Source organism: Equus przewalskii, chromosome 12 (genome assembly GCF_037783145.1).
Source record: "Equus przewalskii isolate Varuska chromosome 12, EquPr2, whole genome shotgun sequence".
NCBI lineage: Eukaryota > Metazoa > Chordata > Mammalia > Perissodactyla > Equidae > Equus > Equus przewalskii.
The window spans coordinates 3,246,944-3,269,418 of NC_091842.1; the positions used below are offsets into that span (position 1 = coordinate 3,246,944).

Below are 22,475 nucleotides of genomic sequence, written 5' to 3' on the forward strand. Positions count from 1 at the left end.
ACAGAAAAATAAATGTAAAATCACCTGTAATCCTATCATACAGAGTTAACCACTGTCAACTTTTGAAGTATACCCTTCCACGCTTTTTTCTGTGAAAATAGACACATCTACAAGAATGGCATTATACTAAATATAATGTTTTATAACTTCCTTTTCACTTAACGTTATCTCACAAACATGTTTCCATGTGAGTAAATAACGCCATCAAAGAATGCCATTATGTGGATTTTCCAAATTAAGTAAATTTGGAAGAATGTTCATCGATGGACATTTAGATTACTTCCAGTGAACTGCAGTGACCTGCCTTTTGTGTATATCTTTTCATACATACAGTTATTTTCTTAGAATTCATTCCTAGAAGTGGATTTCTTGGACAGAGGGAATGCAAATTTTAAATAAGGAAGCATATTGCCAAACTCACTTGGAAAAGGCTGGTCTAAGTTATACTCCTATTAAAGCATTTGTAATATCCATATCGCCACATTTGGGAGTTTTAAAATAAAATTTCTATATTCTTTGATAAGTAAGAACACTTTCTCCCTAAAATCAAATAATATCTTTTTAAAATTTCTTCATAGTTAAATTTTTTTTTTAAATCTCCATTATTTAAAAAATAAACAAAAGCTTTTAACCGTATGCCAAGTGTTTGTCATAGCAACTCTTAAAACTGTATTTACGAGAGTCGTGGTAGGGTCTTAAGTATCATTTTGGGGAACCGTCTCTCTTTACAGATGACACAGTGAGGTCTGAAGTCAGAGGGTTGAGAGAGAAAGAGCATGGGAAAGGCCCGCTGTCGATTTTCCCTTCACCTGCCTTCGTGCCTCGGAAGAGTCATTGCTTCTATTCCTAGAGGAAATACGATTTTTCTCCTCACTTCAGGGTTGCCCCGTGACACTTAAATTTTTTAAATGGAAGTATAACACACGTACAGAAAAGTGTAAAAACCTCAGCTGAATGAATTATTACAAAGTAAACACACCCATGTAATTGCCACTCAGGTCAAGATCAAAAAAAATATTTCTAACATTTTCTAATACAGATGATCATAATGAAAAATGTGAAGTTGTCCTGATGAGTCCTTGGATGACAACTTGTATATGTTGTCAGTAATTCCTCTTTGGGGATCGTACCCACCGTCTCCCTCTTCTCTTCTCCGGGCACAGTTAATTCTCAGTGTTCTCTGTTTAGTACCTTGCCTAGTTTTTCAATTATCCACGGCATCAACAAAGCTTTTCATATTCTTACTCTTTGACAGTGAAACCAAACCAAGAAATTGTAAGGGCGAAACACTGTGGCCTGCAGAGGGGGTGACTGAGAGTGCATGCTGGTCTAAAGCCAAATGTGAATGGTTTGGCACGGGTCGTTATTCGGCACTGACCTTGCAGTTACTAGATAAGGGTGGAGGTACAATAATAAATCGGATGGTTTGCAGCGGAGAAGCTTGCAGTGATTTAGAAGTGCCTGGAAGGTTATCAGGTGCAACAGGTGGTAAGCGAGGCCCGGGGGCCCAGCCACTTGCCCGGGGACACAGAACTTGGATGCAGAGGCCATAGCCCTCCTGACCCCTGGACCTCATGCCCATCCCAAGGTGCCAGGCTGCGCCTCAGAGTTTGGGCAGAGAAGAGCCGGTCAGCCTCACCTCCCAGCAGCCAGCAGCCTGCTTGCAGCTCTGTGCTCAGGCACCACTCCTCCAGCCTCTCTCAGCCATTCCCTGCGTGTTCAGGATGGACAGACACCTGGTTTAATCTTGTTGTTCAGTCAATAGCTTTTGCATTATCTTTCTTTTTTGTGATTAATGTACCATTTTTCTTTTCTTTTTTTCCACTACACAAACACCACCATGCCCGAAGTGCTTCCCCTGCTTGTAGAGAAGTTATAGCCTGGTCTGTAGCGGAACAGTGCTCTGATTAAAGTGATTAAAACTATATACAGCATGCATAATTAACCTTTGCACAGGCTGTCACGGCAAGCTGATGCATGGAGCTGATACTGTATCTGTCTGTGGCAGCCAGCGTATGCTACATGACCATTTTTTTTTTCCTGCAGAATTTTAATCACTTGAGATAAAGAGCCAGGAGAGAGAGATCAAGGCTGTATTAATCCTCTCAATGGCTTTATAATTTCCCTTCTATTCTGCTGCTGGTAATCAAGAAAAATAATGCTGCCTTAATCCTAGATGCCAAGGTCAATCATCTCTGTGCCCTTTGATAGCAAGGATATCATTATGAAAAGATTCTAATGAACGTAATTCTCACTGTACTCCGCGGGGAGAGGAGTGTGTTCCACGACTTCAGGGAGGCTCAGGCGTGCCTCGATTTCTGGCAAAAATGATTTTAAAACATTAGCTCTATTAGAAATAAATTTCTAACAGCTGGTTGGAGCCAGACCAGCTGCACGTAACAATGAGAGACCAAGGAATTCAGGCTTGAGCCTCAGCAGCCAGTCACCAGGTGAGGAGGGCCTGAGCCTTCAATGTGCAGTTGGGCCGCACGGCCAGCTGCAGGCGGCCGGCGCAGCAGGAACACGGCCCTGCGCACACTCCAGCGCCTCCCTGAGTGCTGCCGAGATCCGATACGAGTGCAGCGATGCACAGATGCCTGGTGACATTTTAAAACAATGCCCTGTTGTTTTTTTTAAGAACATGCAGACAGGTGAAAAACAAAAATCCTTTCATCTCGAAAGCACCTGAGCTAAACCCCAGCTGGATGCTTGCTGATCCTTCCACCCACTCCCTCTCTTATTTGGTTTTCCCCAAAACGTGTCCCATTGGTCAAGGTGACAGAGCTGACACAGCGCTGCCAGAAAGACACAAACCAGGGAGCTGAGAGCAAAGCGCCGGTGCTGAGGAGGTTTCCGCTCCTGCTGTGCTGCCCGCCGTGGTTCTGAACGACGGTCTGGCAAAGCAAGATTGTTAGGAAGTCTTCGTGCATCATGGGTCGTTTATCCTGGTGAAGAGAAGGCTGAAGGAGGCCTTGAGTGCAGACTTCACATACATCTGAGGTTACTGGGATGGTCAGAAAAAGATGGGTAACTAGCTGGCTAGTCACCCTTGAGAACAAAAGAAGAGAGAGAACCTCAACTCTGGAAGACAGGATTGCCGTGTGATTCAGTGGGGAAAAAATTCTGAAGTGAGCCCTCACAGCCAGAGAGGTTAATAGAAATGGTTCATTTATGTGTCTTTAAAAATGGGTTCGGTTTACCTTCTCTTGAGTGGTGCAGTTTCCCTTCGCATTAGGGGATGGTCCAGGGAAGCCTGGCACTCTGCTTCCGAGATGCTCTGGAATTAGCAGGCAGGGGTGGCATAGAAGATGGCCTGAGATGCCCTTCCACCCTGGGGTGGTGCACGCAGGTTGGCCTCGAGGTGCTTAGGGTGCAGGTCAGGGCCAGTGATAAACAAGAAGACCCTCTTTCTCTCACAGGCACCCTTCTCCCAGGGCTTCCATCTTTCTTCTCCCCTTTGCAATCTGACCCCAAACACTGATTCTGTCCCCCTAGAACTTATGCTTGAACTTAGTAAATACTTCCATTTGGATTCGACTCATTTAGAATTTATGATTATCTGAGCTGACCTGGGATGAAATTTACCCTGCACCATCTATGAGAAAGGCTTCATCTATGTGAAGCCAATTTAGAGTGTAAATAGCATTGAAGGGGGCATGTTCTGCCTACTTACATGAGCAAACTATTTTTAAGGACTTAGATACCACTGATGTCACTATTTACAAATGAACCTTCTTTTTTATTAAAGCAGTCTTGGCAGGAGGAGAACCACTTTGTTAGCAATTCATCTGAGCAGTTGGAATGAATGAAACTGAACTTTAAGAAAATGTTCTGTAGTTTAGATTTTCTCTGCTTCTTCTGAGTTACTATACTCTATTGATGCAGAAAACAATTTAGGCAGACATACCTAAGAGATTGTTCTGGCTTTTGTTCCCTTCAAATGTAATCTCAGTAATGGAGCATTTCCATAAATCAGCACAAGTGTTGACTGGAAGGGCCACACAAATGTGATCTTCATAAGAACCTGGAACACTGCAGCTGCAGCTCTGAGTCCCTGACATGACTCACGAAGTCCATAGGCTTTTCTATGGAGTTCTATGGCTCAGGGGGCTTGGGAAGGTGCTGAGAGGACTCCCAAGGTTAAAGCAGATTCCCTGAGTGGTTAGTGGGCAGGACTCCAAGAGTGTCCCCGCCACACACACTTCATCCAGAGTGCCCCTTTCCCTGTTTTCTACATTGAGTTTCCTCCTAAGATTTCTTTTGGGAAAAAAATGTTCCTTGAAAGTTTAAAGACTCATACAGCGCTCTTTGTATAGTCCTTTGCTCTGTCTCAAAGGAATTTATAGAGGACAAGGCTGGTCTCTTTAATAAGAGCCTTAAGGAAGGGGTGTATCTGAAAGATGAAGTTCTTCGGGTGTCTTTGTGAGTCTGTCTTCCACACATTAATCCGGGGGGGTGGGGTGCCTTTGCCTGAAGCTCTTTGTCATTTGAGGCTGCCTCAGTGCAAAAAGGAGTTCCAGAAATTCCCCCTGAAGGGTAACCAGGGAACTAGGGCACTTGGGGGCCAGGGGAAGACTTTGAGGACCTCAGATTTTGAAGGCCTTTCGTCTCGTTTTAAGAAATGTAGACTTCACCATGAAGACAGAGCCAGAAACCTGAGGGTTATTCTCCAGGCCTCTTTCCTGTTGTCTATCCAGTAGTGATCACCCTGCTTCACAGGCCGTCTTGAATCAGGTCCCTCCTCTCCACTCCCTGGCTCTAGTCTGCACCGCCATGCAATGTGTTCATGCTTCTGCTGTCTAGCATCTTCCCTTTACTCAAGCCTCCACGTGGCCTCAGCAATTCTACTTTTAAAACAGATACAGTCATGTCACCACCCTTCAACGTCATCTTTGTTGGTTCCCATTGCCAGAAGATAAGGTCCCAACCTCTTCACAAAGCTCTCAGAGCTCTTCACAAGGTATGCAGATCTCTCACACAGTCTGCAAAGCTCTACAGTCTCGTTCTAAGTGATTTCTCTGTTTACAGCGTTTTCATGGCTGTGCATATTTCATGTCCTACTAGATTGAGGCATATCAGGGGCTCTTGCATTTGAATGCCCTGTGCCTAACACATCAAAGGTGTTCAGTGTGTTTGAACTGAATCCACTGGAAATTTTACTTTATTCTTGTTGCTGTATGTTGACATTACAGACCTTCCTTGACTTACGATGGGATTATGGCCCTATAAACCCATCGTGAGTTGGAAATACCACGTCGAAAATGTATTTAATACCCCTAACCTGCCGAACATCGTAGCTTAGCCAGCCCACCTTAAACATGCTCAGAACACTTACGTTAGCCTACAGTTGGGCAAAATCATCTGACACAAAGCCTATTTTATAATAAAGTGTTGAATACGTCATGTAATTTATTGAATTCTTTACTGAAAGTGAGAGAAACAGCATGGTTATGAGTACAGAATGTTGCAAGTGTTTTGGTTCACCCTCTTGATTGTGTGGCTGCCACCAGCCAGCACCATGAAGGAGTATCGTGCCCCATATCACTAGCCCAGGAAAAGATCAAAATTCCAAGTATGGTTTCTACTGTGTATATATTGCTTTCACACCATCATAAAGTCAAAAAACCGTAAGTGGAACCATCATAAGTCGGGGACCATCTGTGCTATGTGCTGGGCCTCTGACATTTGGGCCTACGTGTCTTTTTAACTCCTCACAACAACCTTAAGGAGTAGGAGTGGTTACCTCCATTTCTTAGATGAGGAAACTTAGTCTCTGGGAGATTGAGTGCCTTGCCTAACTTTATTTTTTTGTTACTTAACATCCTTTCAACAAGCAATTTGTTAGCACCTATTGTGTGCCAGGCCCAGCCAGGTGCTGGGAACACAGCTGCTGGAGGCTGAGGGCAGTCCCCCCCTCAGGAGGCTCACAGGCTGTAGGGGGCCGGGCACCTCCCTCAGAGGGATGAATCTTACACCGGGGGAAGCACAGAGCACACAGAACTCACGGGAACATTCCCCACTTCATGTGAAGCCAGCATGGTTGGTCTCCATAAATAAAATGCATCTCTGGTGTGGCTCCTCGGAACTTCCAAAGAAAAAGATGACCCCCTCCTCCCCCCGGAAGTCATTACAGAATAGTGATGGGGGCTTCCCTCCTGAAGAGCAGACCTGGGCCTGAGGCCTAGGACTAGGGTAGCTGAGAGCTCACCTCTCACCTCTTACCTTACTCCCTGCCATTGGCCCTTGTCACTCTGAGTGGGCAAATTGGAAAGGGAAAGGGTGGGGAGGAAGTTGTCTCCCTTGTCCACCTGGTCCCCCAGGCTGCTCTGGCAGAGCCCCTGGGGTCTGCTCTGGTGGTGACGGGAGGGTGGGTCAGGTGTACCTGAGCCTGGACCTGCCCACACGTGAGGCTGCCGCACCTCGATTGGAATGCAGTGTGTGTGTACAACACCAGGAATTTGGATGTGGTGACCTGACATACTGGGTTGTGACAGCCCATGATGGCCGGTTTCCAGGGAGAGCTATAAATGAACTGGCAATTACTGGGGCTGGCTGCTTTGTGGATTAACATATGTAGACTGGCTGATGCCTTCGGACAGAGTTCCCTGAGTACAGTAACTCGGGGCTGACTACACGGGGCCTGGGGTTGGAATTTACACATGACACGCATTGCTCACATCTTTTAGAGAATGCAGTGCAGACCTCAGGTGACTATCCTCCTTACGCTGTATGTTGATTATGTGTAAGCTTTTTCTGCAGATATCACTTACTAAGAAGCTACAACGGCTCTCTGCTGGAGGTCTAGGTCAGCTCAGTCTGTCGCCCCAGGCCACTCGTCTCTGGCTGCCGCTCCCAGCCCTTGCCCTTAGCCCCGGTGCATGGCACTGGGTGGCATTTTTGTGTGCCTCTGTTTTCTCTTCTAAGTTGGTGAATGCTGTGGCATCTATTATCATATCTTTCAACGAACAAGATAGATGCTGCTAAATTATTTAGTTAATTCCTGGCCGACTTCATTTCCCTTTATTCCACAATGCCAACCTTCATTAGTTGTAGAGTCTCACTGAAGCCTTTCCTCTCTCTTATTTCCTCCTCAAGTTCATAAAAAATAACGATGATAATGATAAAAGCTAACGTTTATTAAGCGCTTTCAGGAGACAGGGCACAGGACTATGCATTTCACATGCTGCTTTGTTTCGAATTCTGCCACTTACACCCTCAGCTGAGTTCTGAGTTTTGATTGTCCCAGGTGTCCCATGAGACAAAGAGTTCAGTACAAGTGGTTTAGTTAGGAGGCAATCCTGGGACAGGAGTGGCCTGTGACACAGGGAAGGGAAGGCAGAGGTTTACTGTCAGACAAGACTGTGGATGACTGGAGCTTAATCTCTCCAGGGAGCTATGGACCCAATGCAAACAGGTGCTGTGTAATCATCTTACCCCGTGGGTGAGGGAGGGAGCTGGGGTGTTTATACAACAAGCCCTAGCAGTCATCCTTTGTCTGACAGCTGCACACAGGGGAAGCTAATTCTCTAGCACATCTGGCCACTGTGGATGAAGGCAGAGCAGGCTCCAGCCACCAGAGAAAGCTATCAGGCAACGAGATACAGATGCTGGCCACAGGAAGTTGGTCAATGTGTGCTACCGTTGTAAAACCAGAGAGGAGATAGGCAGATGTAGGGGAGGAAGACAGTTCCTCTACCTACTGTGGATTCTTCTGGCCGGAGAATGAATTAAATTCACATGAGACAGAATAACAGGAGAAAATTAAGCAAAGCTTTATAACATGTATACATGGGAGAGGCTCAGGCAAGCTGAGCAAGTCACCAAAATGGCTGAAGCCACCACCTTAAATATCATATCCAGCTAAAGACAAAGGAGGATGTTAGGGGTCGGGGCAGTCAGTTACAGGAGGTTGCCAGACAAGCACAATAAACAGGAATAAGATTATTATGCAGATTTAAGTCCTTGCATTCTGTATTGATAAGAGTGTCCAGAGATAAGGTCATCCCCCTTCTTCCTGGTACAGAGAGGGAGACACCTTTACAGATGGAGATTTCCCTTACAAATGTAAATGTCTCTTAACAAAGGGTAAGTAAATTCTACTTTTCAGTTGCTTTCCTGTCTGCAGTTTATTAAAAGTAACCACCCCCAAACAATCATCATGCCAAAGAGACATATCTTGGGGTGGCCAATTCCAGGCCCCCACACAGACATAAACAGAATCTACTGCATCAGGCCATCCTCTTATTTTCATTTGACAGATAATAAAACTGAGTCTTAGTGGACTAAGTAACTTGCTCCAGATAACATTTCTAAGTCCTTTGCGTTCTTCCCTCTGTGGAAAATCCCCTTCCTTCCTGCCAATCCAAATATTTAACTTGCAGTGTGGTTCAACAGTTGCTGAGTGAGCTTGGTACCTGCCTCTGTCTGGGCTGTGTCTCTTTTCCACCTGCCCTGCCCCAAAAGTTGGCCCTGGAAATGCCGAGCCTACTTGTTTCCATGAAGGAGTACATGTCAAACTACTCTCAAGAGAAGCCAATGAGGCTAGATAAATATTTTTTTGGAGTGATGTGTTTTTATTTATTTATTATTATTTTTTTTAATTTTTAATTTATCTTTTTTGAGAAAGATTAGCCCTGAGTTAACTACTGCCCGTCCTCCTCTTTTTTGCTGAAGAAGCCTGGCCCTGAGCTAACATCTGTGCCCATCTTCCTCTACTTTATACGTGGGACACCTACCACAGCATGGCGTGCCAGTGGTGACACATCTGCACCTGGGATCAGAACCGGCAAACCCCGGGTCGCCAAGAAGCAGAATGTGCGAACTTAACTGCTGCACCACCGGGCCGGCCCCTCAAATGATGTGTTTTTAATTCAAACTGAGTAATAAATAGACCAGGTTCTACTGCTGTTACAAACAACCCCATAATCGCAGTAGTTTAACACAACATGCGTTTATTTCTCACCCACACAGAGTCTGCTGTTGGTCCGTGTGGTGGTTCAGGGATCCGGGCTGCTTTGACCTTGTGCCTCCCCTGTGCCAAGCTCCTCAGTGGCTGTGGCAGGTCACAAGAATGACCGGAGACTCCTGCTTGGGCTTTTCACTAATTCAGTCCCAAAATGATAATGCCATTTCTTTCTCCACTTTGTGTCACACGGCCCCAACTAATTACAGGAAGGCTGAGAAGTCTTCTAGTCTTCCCTGTGCCCGGGAAGGGCAGGGGAGGGACTGCCGAGTGTCAGTGAACACCAGAAAGGTCCTCCCCAGAAGAGAAGTAGGAACCATTAAGGCATCTGATCAAGGCCTGCCTAGGCCCTTTCCTGGGGATTTCTGAAAGGCTGGAAGAATTTTGTCCTGGGCTGTAAATGTCAGTTGCTCATTAATTCCTCAGAAATGCCCAGGGCCAAGGTTGCTGTTGCTAATAAGATATATTTGTTTGGTTATTTAACAAACCAAAGAAAGAATGTTGTCATTTTGCCCTGGTCCTGATGATTCTTTAAACAAATAAGTACTGTCCATTTTATACATCATGTTGCTTATAAGATCTTTTTCTTTTCTATCCAAGTTATGGTTGGGAATAAATCTCTTTGGCGTGAGATATCATCATGGGGTAGTAGTCAACAGTTGTTCTCACAGCCGTTTTGAAACGTAAACAACTAAAAAATGCATTTTAATGTTTATTTTAATAATCTCTTTTTCCCCCCTAGCAACTAATGTGAGATCCGCTGGTCTTGCGTCCTGCAAATTTTCATTTACACTTGGTGTATTCTCTGTCCAATCGTTTTATACAAAAAGTCACAATTATGTAGCTCTTGCCACCTTAATATTAAAGGTGTACAAAATGCTTTCCAAATGGTTTTTTTTTTTTGAAAAGAATATGATTCAACCAAAAGGAAACCAACAGATTTAGGAAAGCAGTGAGTGTGTTCTACCTAAATGAATGGGTGAAGTTTGACTTTCTTCCTTCATCAGTGAATAACAGACACCATGCCTTCCACCTGACTCGCACAGATTCCATTTGATAAAGGAGGAAATCATACCTTTACAGCTGTCCCCAGGTTGTCCGCACTTGCCTATTTGTTACAAAAACTGAAAAGAATGGCCTCATCCCCCGGTCCGTCTCCGGCCTCTGGGATGGAATTGACAATGGCATCTCCTGAGAGCAACACAGGACAGGCACTGCACCCCGCCTCTGGAGGGCGTACGCTATTAATTGTCCTGATGTCGAGTAGATTTACAAAGGCTTTTGAGGACCCAAAGAGAAAATGTACCCAATAAATCAATGGTGATGCATTAACAGACTGCTACCGTAGTCATTGTTCACAGAATGTAACTCTTTGATAATGGCATTTTGTATAGTATATCATCACAAAACAATAGTAATATCACCACAGTAAAAATGACTTTGATAAATTGCACACGAGTAGGATCTTAGAACTCTAGTGTAGATCTAATCTGGGGTTATCAGTATTTGTGGAGACGTAGATTTTATTTTTGCATTCTACAGAGGTACAAAAAATCTTGGGAGGAAGAACGCCCATATTGTGAGAAGCCAGTGTTTTACATAGTAAGTTATCGGTGCAGAATTGGCAAAGTTTTCACATCTTTTGATTCATTCTCTTCTTATTCTGTATGATAAGCTATGTTCACTTTAATTTTTTCGTTTTACCTGAAAATGAATCTATGAGCACTTCTGAAAATTGCAAGAACTTCAAAAAGGAGCTATGAAATTTGCTTTTTTTTTAAGTGGAGATATGGAAGGAGCGCAGTTTTGTTGCTATTAGTTTTTTTAATGAGGTTTGTTGATTGCACTTCACGGATCCTGACAAAATCCTCCCAGAGCCCCTGTTGTCCTCTAGGACCTTCAGATTCAAAAAAACCACCAGCAGCTCTGAGCTCTGATAAGAATTGAGACTGAGAGTGATGTCTAATCAATGCCTCAAAGATCCAGCCAAATAACAGGATCCTTGAGAATATAACCGTATTTAATTGAATTCCTGCATGCTCCTTAATACTAAGACCAAGGCCTTGTTCCAAAAGCACTCACGTTAGTGAAGACGGCAGTGAGACACTGAAAGGAGGTGATTCTCTCTGTCCTGGCTTCCGGGCAGCCAGGAGTCAAGCATCTACCTGGGCCCTCCCAGGACACTGGGTGTAGCATGGATGACACAGAGATAAAAGGAAGGTTGGGTTCCTTTACAGCTGCTGTGGCTGCTTTAGAACTCACCTTGGGGTGTCCAAAGGTAGCAAGTCCTACAGCAGTGCCAGGGACATCCCTGCCAGCTGATTGTGTATACTGTCTCAGATGCCTTAGTCCTGTTGGTCTGTCCTCCAAGACTGGCCGGCCAACTTCTTATCAGTTTTGTGAACTCCTGAGAATCTTCCAGGAAACCTTCCACGCCTCCTCCTTGCTTTTGCAAGAGTTAGCCTGAGTCGGTTTCTATCTCTTATTTACGACCAAGAACCCCTGACTGATCGAGTAGTCAGTATTGCTTTGACATTTCCTAAGTGCTCAAAACAGAAAGAGACTTGGGAGATGGTCTAATGCCTCATTTCAAGATGACTCCCAGACATATCTTTTGCTCAGAGTCCTACAGATAGCTGGTAGCTGAGCTGGGACTAGAATTCTTTTCTTTTGACTCCAAATCTGGTGTTCTTTTCACTTGTGGAAGTTCTAGTCGGGAAGAAGAATCATTCTGTCGACTTGTACTGTCCCATGCGGTCACTAGCCACATGGAGCTGTTGAGCACTTAAAGTGTGGCTCATCCAGGTTACAGTATGCTGTAAGTATAAAAGACCATCAGTTCTTTCCACTCAGCTCGGAGGAGGCTAAGGTGCAACTCTCTTCGGTCGTCCCGAATCTGGGTTCATCCGACACCAGACGCCTCCACCATACCACCCAAGTTCGACCCCAACGAGATCAAAGTCGTGTACCTGAGGTGCACCGGTGGGGACGTCGGTGCCACGTCTGCCCTGGCCCCCAAGATCGGCCCCCTGGGTCTGTCTCCAAAAAAGGTGGGCGATGACATCGCCAAGGCAACTGGTGATTGGAAGGGTCTGAGGATCACTGTGAAACTGACGATCCAGAACCGACAGGCTCAGATTGAGGTGGTACCTTCTGCCTCTGCCCTGATCATCAAAGCCCTCAAGGAACCACCAAGAGACCGAAAGAAGCAGAAAAACATAAAGCACGGTGGAAACATCACCTTTGATGAGATTGTCAACATTGCTCGACAGATGCAGCACCTTAGAGAGAGTTGCACCTTAGCCTCCTCCGAGCCGAGTGGAAAGAACTGATGGTCTTTTATACTTACAGCATACTGTAACCTGGATGAGCCACACTTTAAGTGCTCAACAGCTCCATGTGGCTAGTGACCGCATAGGACAGTACAAGTCGACAGAATGATTCTTCTTCCTGACTGGAACTTCCACAAGTGAAAAGAACACCAGATTTGGAGGCAACCAGTCGTTGGCCAGAGAACTCTCTGGAACCATTAAAGAGATCCTGGGGACTGCCCAGTCTGTGGGCTGCAACGTTGATGGTCGCCACCCTCATGATGTCATCGATGACATCAACAATGGTGCTGTGGAATGCCCAGCTAGTTAAGACTTGGTGAGGACAGTACTTCAATAAAGGATCACCTGACAACCAAAAAAGAAAAAAAAAAAAAGAACATCAGATTTTGAACACTTAGTACCAAAAAAAGCAAATTATCTCATGTTTATTTTTTTTGTTGATCATATGTTGAAATGATAATATTTTAGATATATTGGGTAAGATAAAATATATTTTTAAACTTGTTTTACCTTTTTACTTTACTTTTTCAATGTGGCTACTAGAAAATTTAAAGATACATGTGTGACTTGGATTATATTTCTGTTGAACAAAGCTGCTGAATACAATCTTGAGAAAAAATGACACTGAGTCTCTATGGGTAACATTGGGTCTGTGGTTATTATGCTTGAATATTGTATTAGTTTTTGCTGTGGCAACAAATATTCTACAAATTTCAGAGGCTTACAACACAGACATTTATTTCTCTCTACGGGTCTCCCAGTCAGCTGTGGCTCTGTTGGGCTTGGCCAAGCTTGGCTCCTCTCATCCTCATTTTTGGACCCAGGCTCTGATGGAGCAGCCACTAACTGGGGCATGTTCTCCTCATTGTAGAAGCTCCAGAGGGCGAGCAGAAACACACAGTACCTCTTAAGCCTCAGCTGGGAATTGGCACGCTCATTTCTTTTCATATTCCATTTTTCAAAGCAGGGCATTTGCCCCGGTCCAAAGTAAACATGGCAGAGATGTACACCCTGCCTGTTGGGAAGACACAGCAAGAGCAGAGAGGCCAGGAGTGATTGTGAACATGTAATACAACTTGCCACACGCTGCTCTCTTGGTCACACATATTCACTCTCCTCCCACGTGAAAAATACGCTTGTCCCCTCCTCAAGGCAGCCTAAAGGTATCAGCCATTTATGGCATCACTGTGAAGTCCAGGCTGTCAAGATCCATGTCACATCCAGATACAGTTCCTCTTGACCTAGAGTTTCAAGAACCAAAAAGGCAGGCTAAGTGCTCCCCACCCCCAGTATTCAATGGTGCACGAAGACAGGATAAGCTCAATAAAACTCTCATTTGTAAGAGAAAGGATGGGAACCCTGCACCAGTCTGTCAGTCCTAATGTCCTGCTGGGCAAATATTTTGAGGACCCTGAGGCTGGGAGTGAGGAGTCTTCCTGGATTAGGCTCCTGCTGGGCTCTCTGGGAGAACTCCCCGGTCTGTCTGGATCTGGATAGTCCCTCTGGAAGTCAGCTCTTCTGTTATCTTCCCTGGCTACCTCTGAGGAAGGCTCTAGAAGGTGTGCTCTCCTTGATGGATAGGCAGATTTCTTACCCTGTTTCCTACATATAGGAAAGACACAAGCCAAGGATCATTTTAGATCTCAAGTAGTCGCAGTCTGTTTTAATTGAGGCTCAAAGCATGTTTAGCACTTCCTCTCTCCTGAAACGATTGTGTTTGTTTTTAATGGGTGTGATGCCACTCTGCTCCATATGCACGTAGCACTCCCGTAGTTATTTTTGGTTCGGGTTCTTTTCTTCCTAGACTCAGTTACAATGAGCTTATCCTGCTTCCAGGAGACCAAATTCTGGTTCTCTTCCCCCAGGCCATTTTGTGCACCTGAGAAATTCCATTGGAGGCCACGTTAATCTAGTTGGGGATTTCAAGAAAGAGGGTAACAGCCGTACCCTTGTTTTGGACATTGCCAGGAGGCGGTGCCTTAATGGCCAACCTTGATTTGGTGATAGAGAGTTCCATTTTCAAATCCTGCAAGTCCTGGAATTTTTGGAATTTCTGTATTCTCTTTCAATTGTGAGTGCAAATCAGTGAGGTTTTTTTGTTGGGTTTTTTTGGGTGGGGGTCGTTTGTTCCTGTATAGGCTGTGGAGGCATCCTATAATGACCAATTTACACTGGTAGCATTCTGTTTTGAAAAAAAGTTTAGTAAGTGCATTTTCTACCTTCTAAGTTATCACAGGTGATTTTTTTTGCCAAATGTTTCAGTACTGCATACCTTGGGTTGCCATTTTTCCAACTTCGTTTAAGAGTTTTCTGGCTCCCTGTCACCTAGACCCAAAACCAATGCCACATATTTGAGCTTTTTGTTAGGGCAGCCCCTACTTCCACATACCAATTTTTGCATTAGTCAGCTTTTGCTACAGTAACTAACAACCCCCGAATCTCTGTGGCATCCAACAACCAACATTTATTTTTCACTTAAGAATCCTGCGAGTCAGCTGCAGCTCTGCTGGGCTTGGCTGTGCTCTCCGTGTCTTCTCATGCCAAGACTGAGGCTGAATGAGCAGCTGCCATCTGGGCTGTACTCTTCTCGTGGTGGAGGGTGGGAGCTCCAGAGGGCAGCTGGAAACGCTCACCATCTCATAGAGCCTCTGCTGGGAACTGGGAAGCTGTCACCATCTCCCACACATTACATGGGAAGTCCAAAGTTAATGGTGTGGGATGCACCCTTTGCCTTCTGGGAAGTCATGAGAAGGGCAGGGCAGAAGCAAATAATTCTGAACAAGTAACACGGGCTGTCACAGATACAGTCTCCATAACGAAACCCAGGAGGGAATCATCAAGAACAGCTCTGTTGCATTTGTGTAGAGGCAGAAGCGTGGGCATGATATAAACTGTGGGACCGGAGCACCTTGGACTTGGTCATCCAGCTGTGCATCCGGCTCAGTGAAGCAGAAAGAACCTTGTGGGGAGTTAGGAAACCGGAGTTCTGGCCTCAGCCCAGCCACCACTTACATGTGTTCCTCAAGCCAGCAACTTTTCCTCCATCAGTCTGAAGTTTCTCTTAACTGTTAACGAAGGGTTGGATTGGGTGTAATCTTGGGTTGCTTTCAAGGATGATGCTCTGATTCTCTGCTGAACCACGTCGTATGGCAGGGAACATACTATATTATTAGGAGCCTGGGCTGTAGTAGGAAGAGCATAAGTTTAGGTATCAGGCTGATTTGAGTTTTAATCCCCTTCTGCCATTTACTAGATATGGAACATGAGCCATCTTAAACTCTCTGGATTTGTTTCCTTGTCTGCAAAATGAACATAATAGCACCTTACTCGTAGGGCTGTTGTTAGGATTATTATTTTATGCAGTTCCTATTGTGAGAAAATTCTTTGTTACGTTGAGTCAAAATATGAAACCCTCACCAGTGAACTTTGGCCCAGTTCTACCTCTGTCCAGGGGCAGCAAAGCGGTTCGGAGCATGGGTGCCAGACTACCTGAGTCTGAATCCAGCTCTGCCAACGCCTCATCAGTGCGGCTGAGGGAGGGAAGCTTAATGCCTCCGTGCCTTGGTGTGCTTATCTGCAAACAGCTACTGATAACGTCGGCTTCATAGTCTTACTGTGAGAATAAATGAGCTAAAGCATGCAAAAGCTAGTTGCTATTATTTCTTTTGCTGTTATTATTTCAAATGGTAGCTCTTCAAGTACCTGAAGCCAGGTTTCGCGCCTTCTATGCCCTCCCGTATTTCTTCAGGCAAAACAATCTCAGTTCCTTCAAGCCTCCTATAGATTGTCAAGTTTTCTGGACTCATCTCCAGTCTAGCTCTCCCCTTGTGAGTCTAATTCAGCAGCTCTGGTTAAGAGGCGACAGAGGAACGAGTGCATTCAGAGCTCGGGTTCTCACAGGGACACTCACGCTTGGATGTCTTTAGCCAGCTCCACAGACACACAGAAGCTGCCCACGGCTCTGGGCCCTGCCCCCTCCAGACGGTGGTGACTTACTGATCCCTGTCACCTGCCCCAACCCTCACCTTATCTGATCCTGGCACGTGGGCCACCCATTGCCACTTGAAATTTTTTGTCTAACTTTGATTTTCCTGGACTGGTGCTAGGGATTTTACAGGTTTGCCTTCAACAGACCTTCCAATGCTAGCATCATCAACCACTGATTGCTTCTTTCCTTTAGGGTACATTTCTTATTTGCCGGCATTCTATTTTAATGATCTGGACTAATCTACTAAGTGGATCCCCCCTTCACCAAAAGAGTTAAATCAATCAAACAGAGAAAGAAAAATGAACAATTCCCTGTATTCTCTGGCCTTTGCAAGTGGAAAATAAAAGGGGAAATATGTTGTTTTCCTGAAATTTATGACATGGGCCCTTATTTCTTCACTTATATTTAAAGCGGGGATTGATCCACTCAGAATTTTACCGCAATGCATGAAATTGATTAAGACTTAAAAAAAAATTACTATCCTTTAGTTGTTAAGCAAACCGTCTTAGCATTCTGAATGAATATAGCTAATCCCCAAGTATTTGTATGAACTCAGCTGCCTTATAGCATAGTGTACTCTAGGAGTCCAGATTTGCATGAGCAGGGCTATCAAGGGCAAGTATTCTCTAAGCGCCACCTGTGTCGTGCTGCTGAAGAAATGAAATCTTGACACATGCCCTGCACTTCCCTTTCCAAACCTCTTTTAGCGTGACTGCCAGTGACATCCCGGCTGGTTTCCCCATGGCCACGCACTGCAGCAATGTTTAAGACACGAGAATAAAGTCGCTAGAAAACATGGGAAGTTTCTTAAGCAACATCTCCTGAGATTTCCCACTCTAAATATGGCGAGGAGAGTTTTAAGTACTTAATGCTTGGAGCTTTTCACGCTTTCCATCATTGGACTTGGATCCATTTTAGAAAATATGTATCATAAATAATCTTCAGAACGTTTTAATATACTGCCGATAGTATTAAAAGTCAAAGCTTTCATAAAATTTAATTTACTTCTCTCTTTAACTTAAATCAGGAGCAGTTTAAAAATGTGCATGGCTCCTGTTAAATTAACAGCTTCCCCTTTAGCCTTCTGGGCTTGGGGGCTGCATAACCTGCGCCTGGAAGCTCGGTGACTCTGTCTGTGTGAAACTATGTGTTCCATGTTGGTGCTGAAACCCTCCTTACCGTCTTTGCAGAGCATTAGTACCAGTGTTAGTGGTGGGGAGTGTGGCTTTCTTCTTACAAAACCTTTACGGGTTCTCCAGGAAAAAACTCCCAAGAAGGACCCAGTTACTGAAAGGACTTTTGTGTCTTAGTCTGCAGCCTAGTGATGGTCCTGGATCTCTATCAGAGCATCTTGCTGGACAGCTACAATGTCAGAGCATCAAATCCACCAAAAACAGATGTGCTTCACTATACATGAAGTGTACATTGAAACAAAAGCAGAATGATGTTTTATTTCATACCTATCAGTTATCAATGTGTCTCTAACCTGTGTTTTGCTCATTAATTCCTCTAAGAATTTAGTTGCTTTTCCTTTGGCTATGGTAAAAGTTTCTGTTATGGGATAAGAAAAATAGCACAAAATATCCAAAAGGTGTGGAGGAAATCATTGCAATTGAAGAAAGAAATCATGATAAAAAGCAGTTCAGGGGCTTGGTACCCATAGATTCAATTTCACAATCACTCCAAGTTCCTCGTGTGTTTGGTTATTGAAGCCTAATGATGTTGATCCCTCACTCCCGTATGCGATTTATGGTTTATGGGATGCTTTGATCTATGCAGCCAACACTGTTTGTTGGCTGACCCAGGGCGCAGTCTCTAGACACTTCCAGCTAGATATGGCCATGTAACAAGGTTCTGGCCAATGAGAATTTAGTGGAAGTCTGCTAAGTAGGACTCCTAGGAAGGTTTTCTGTTTAGGATAAAAAGAGAGAGACGTGGTCAGAACCATTTTGCTGTTCTCCCTTCTTCTTGCTTGAAACATGGATGTAAAGCTGGAAATAGTACAACCATCTTGCAACTTTGAATCAGTGAGCATGATGAAAAATGCCAGGATGCTGAAGGACCCAGGCGCTCCCTCTCTCTCTGTCTTTTCCTTTCTGCTCCACTATCCTTAGTGTTCTTTGTTTTAGAAGTTGCATAAAGTAGATTCTCATATCACTGATTTGAGACCTTTCTTCTTTTCTAATGTAAGTACTTGAAGCTATAAATTTCTCTCTAAGCACTGATTTAGGTGCATCCCAAATTTTTGATCTGTTGGGTTTTCGTTTTCATTCATGACAAAATATTTTCTAATATCCTTTGTAATTTCTCCTTTGGCCCATGGGTTATTTATAAGTGTGTTGTTAAATTCCAACTGTTTGGTCATTTTCCAGACATCTTTCTCTTATTGATTTCTGATTTAATTCTGTTGTGGTCAGAGAACATACTTTGCATGATTTCAATCCTTTTAAATTTATTGAGATGTGTTTTATGGCCCAGAATATCTTGGCAAATGTTCTGAGTGCACTTAAAAAGAATTTATATTTTAGTGTTGTTGGGTAGAGTGTTCTATAAATATCAGTTAAGTCAAGTTGGTTGTAATGTTCAAATCTTCTAGATCTTTACTTAGTCTCTAACTTTTCTTTAATAATTTTCTTAAAATGAGAAACATACTCTTTATGTTTACTCACATACTTACCATTTGGGGCACTCTTTATTCCTTTGTATCCATCCGACTTTCTGTCTGCCGGCCTTTTCCTGCTGCCCAAAGGCACTGCTTTAACGTTTCTGGTGGAGCTGGTCTGCTGGTGATGAAGTCTGTCCAAGCACAAACTCTTTCTGGCCTGATTGGGCTCTTTGGTTACACTGCCTGCTCCTTCCCTCTCTTGCCACCTCCGGCCTTCATAGTGTCTTTACATGGACCACAGATGCACAGCTCATCCCTCAGCAGAAGACTGGAGGGGACTCCTTTGCACATCTTCGGGGCTCTGTCTGCACACTTGCTCCTCTCTGGGTTTCTGCCCCACAAGCTTTGGCCTTCTTGGCCTCCCCGAACTCTGAACTCTGTCTTGTCCCCCAGAAGCACACTGGGATCTGTTTGGGTTTCCTCACCCTGGGCTGGAAACTCTTTTGAGGCAATGGGCTGGGGCAGTCATTTGTTTTCTTTCCCTCAGGCATCACTGTCCTATGCTGCCCATGGCCCAATGTCTGAACATCATTGTGGCAAATGTTTTGTCTGGTTTTCTAGCTGTTTAAGGTGGGGGAATAAATTGATTCCTCTTACTCCTTCATGGCTGAAAGCAAAAGTCCTCTTCATCTACTTTTTAAATAAAAAATTTTTAATTGTAGTGAAATACACATAACACAAAATTTGCCATCTTAGCCATTTTCAGGATATCGTTCAGTGCTACTAAGCACATTCAATTGTTGTGCAACTATCACCACCATCCATCTCTAGAACTTTTTCATCTTCCCAAACTGAAACTCTGTCCCCATTAACACTAACTCCCCTTTCCCCCTCGCCCAGCCCCTGGCGCCCACCGTTCTGCTTTCTGTCTATGAACTTGGCAACTCTAGGTCCCTCATATGACTGGTAGCATACAATATTTGTCTTTTGTCTGGCTCATTTCACTCAGCATAATGTCCTCAAGTTTCATTCATGTTGTAGAGTGATCATAATTCCTTTCCTTTTAAAGACTGTTTCCGTTGTATGTGTAACCATATTTTGTTTGTCCACTCATCTGTCAATAGACGGTCGGGTTGCTTCCACCTTTTCGCTATTGTGAACAGTGCTGCTCTTCTCCTGTACTTTTAATGTTTCACAGATTTGTTAAAATTCTTCAAATATTGATGGCCATCTCACCATATTGTCCAGTTTGTTTTTACATGTGTATGTGAGTGTGTGTGTAGTTTTATATGTAATTCTCATAGGAAGAAGAAGAGATAAATGGATCTATTTAATTAGCCAACTTTGATCAAATTCCCTTTCCTTGCCCTTTTCTTTTTCTTTATTCTTTCCTTTCCATTTCCTCTTTCTCCCTTCTTTTTCTTTCTTTTTTCCTCATTCTTTGCTTTTTTTCCCCTGTCCTTTTCTGCTCTTCTTCACAGTGCTTTCTCCTTTCTTCCTTCCATGTGGTAACGGTGTGCTTACTACCTGAAGCACTGCGTGCACACAAAGACCAGTCAACATGGTTGACCTGCTGACGGTGTTCATACGCAGCAGTCACGTTCCAGGAGGAGAAAGAAAACTTGCACATCAATGACTATAAGGTGATCTGAAATGGCTTCAACACAAGAAAAGAAGAGCAGGTGCACTACTTCAATTATTCAGTGAGAGGGGTTATTTTTGGCTTGGGACGATCCAAGGAGGCTTCACACAATCGGCTTACCAATGGTGGCAAGGATTTCCTAGGTTAAAAAAATGATGTGAGCAAAAGCATAGAGATGGGAAAAATCTTCTGCCTTCTCATACAATGTTCTTGTCATTATATCACTCAGATCTCTTTTCCCAAGAGTTCTTAACTTTTTAAATTTCAAAGTAATATATGGAAAATTATATATGTGAGAATTAAAATTAGACAATGAACATCAAGCTATTTATTTTTCATGCACTTTGCCAATTTTTGGCTTGATTTTAGACATTGTGTATTGCAAACATTTTCCAATTTTATCATTTGTCTTTTGCTTTTTAAATCCTATTGTTCTTAAGAAAATAATTGCTCCTGAAACTAAAGAACAGCCTCTCAGTATTTCTGACTAATGATAAGTCATCTGAATTTGTAAAAAATTTGAACGCCTAATTGAAAATTTTGGTTGTATTATGTTAAAGGCATTTTGTCACCCCGATTGTCAAACTAAGTCCTAGCGATTAGTGCTTTTTGGGAACATGTTTTATTAAATAGATGGTGATTTTCTTTCAGTGAACATTTTTCATTTATGAGTGCAAGGAAATTTATTCTCGACTAAGTCAAATGCATCTCTAACATCTTGTTTATATTGTTGATTTGCTAAGAGGAAATTTTATCTTTCAATAAATGTAGATTTTTTATCCCAATCCCTAAATGAGTTATCGTAAGTTCTGAATTAATGGTTTTCCTATTATACAGTAAGGTGAAACAGTCCACATATTCCTCGTTTTATTACTATGTCAGTGCAATCTAAGTTTCTTTTTGGTTTCAATTTTAATCATGAGAAATTTATTGAAATATCGTGTTTCGTATAATCCTCCCAGATTACTGGCAACGTCAAGTGGGACGATGTGTGAGAACGGTCTTGGAAAGCAAAGATGTTCCCCCTGCTTGGTCTGGCGTTGAGAGACCTCTAAACTAGCCTTGATTTTTAATGTCTCACCCTCAGTTCCCCTACAGAGATATTCTGCTTTAAAACTTTGACAGGGCTGTTTCCATGGCACAGCTCTTCATGCCCTCCTCTATTTAGGGTTCTTTAATATCTCCCCAACGCCTACAGGTTAAAATCTGCTTAAGAGCAGAGCTCTGAAGTCAAAAGACCTGCATGCAAATCCTGTGTCTACCACGTACTGTGTGACTTACAGAGAACTACTCATTTTCTCTAAGCCTCAGTTTCCTCGTCTATAAAATGGGAGTAACCGTGGCTCCCTTAGAGGATTGCTGGGGAGACTGAACGAGAATGCAGGTAAAGCCCTCAGCTTATCTCCTGGTCCAGAGTAAGCTCTCCAGAAATGGTGCCACTGCTTCGACACTCCGGGGCCTCCTCCCCTCAGACCTGTCAGCGACCTCCTCCCCTCTGCACCCTCGCTTCAGTCACACCCAGCCGCCTGCCCTTGTCCGGGCGCCCAGCTCTGTTGCATCTCTACGTTTTGGCCACCCTGATTCTTTCTGCCCTGAACGTCCTTGTCCACTGTCAAGCGTCTTCAAGCATCAGCGCAGGCTGATACTGCTCTGGGGGACGTTCCCTGATCCCGAGCGCCCCAGCCCCCCGGGCCTGGTGCACGTCTCAGCTGCAGGAATTGTCACAGCAAATCACAGTTCTTCCCTTGGGCATTGGTTCTCTTGCTCATGTTCTGCCTGACCATATAAATCATAAAGTATTTGAATGGATTCTTTTAAAAAATTTTTAACTGTGAAATATGTCAGACATGTAAAAAGCTCTAATTTAATACCAGTGCACCCCACCAACATTTAACAGATATGAACATTTTAAAGAAGTACAATTTTACAGAAAAACTACTCCCCCG

General features: G+C 43.9%; 2 protein-coding genes across 5 annotated transcripts in view; both read left to right on the forward strand.

Moving 5' to 3' along the window:
* The window catches only part of SDK1 (sidekick cell adhesion molecule 1), an 857,865-nt gene that overhangs the window by 538,698 nt on the left and 296,692 nt on the right, over positions 1-22,475 (forward strand). The gene's annotated exons all lie outside the window — the stretch shown is intronic.
* On the forward strand, positions 4,868-12,671 carry LOC103567544 (large ribosomal subunit protein uL11). The gene is made up of 3 exons (XM_070567244.1): positions 4,868-4,960; positions 11,794-12,243; positions 12,461-12,671. The coding sequence occupies exons 1-3, from the start codon at positions 4,868-4,870 to the stop codon at positions 12,602-12,604; spliced, it is 687 nt and encodes a 228-aa protein (XP_070423345.1). The 3' UTR covers positions 12,605-12,671.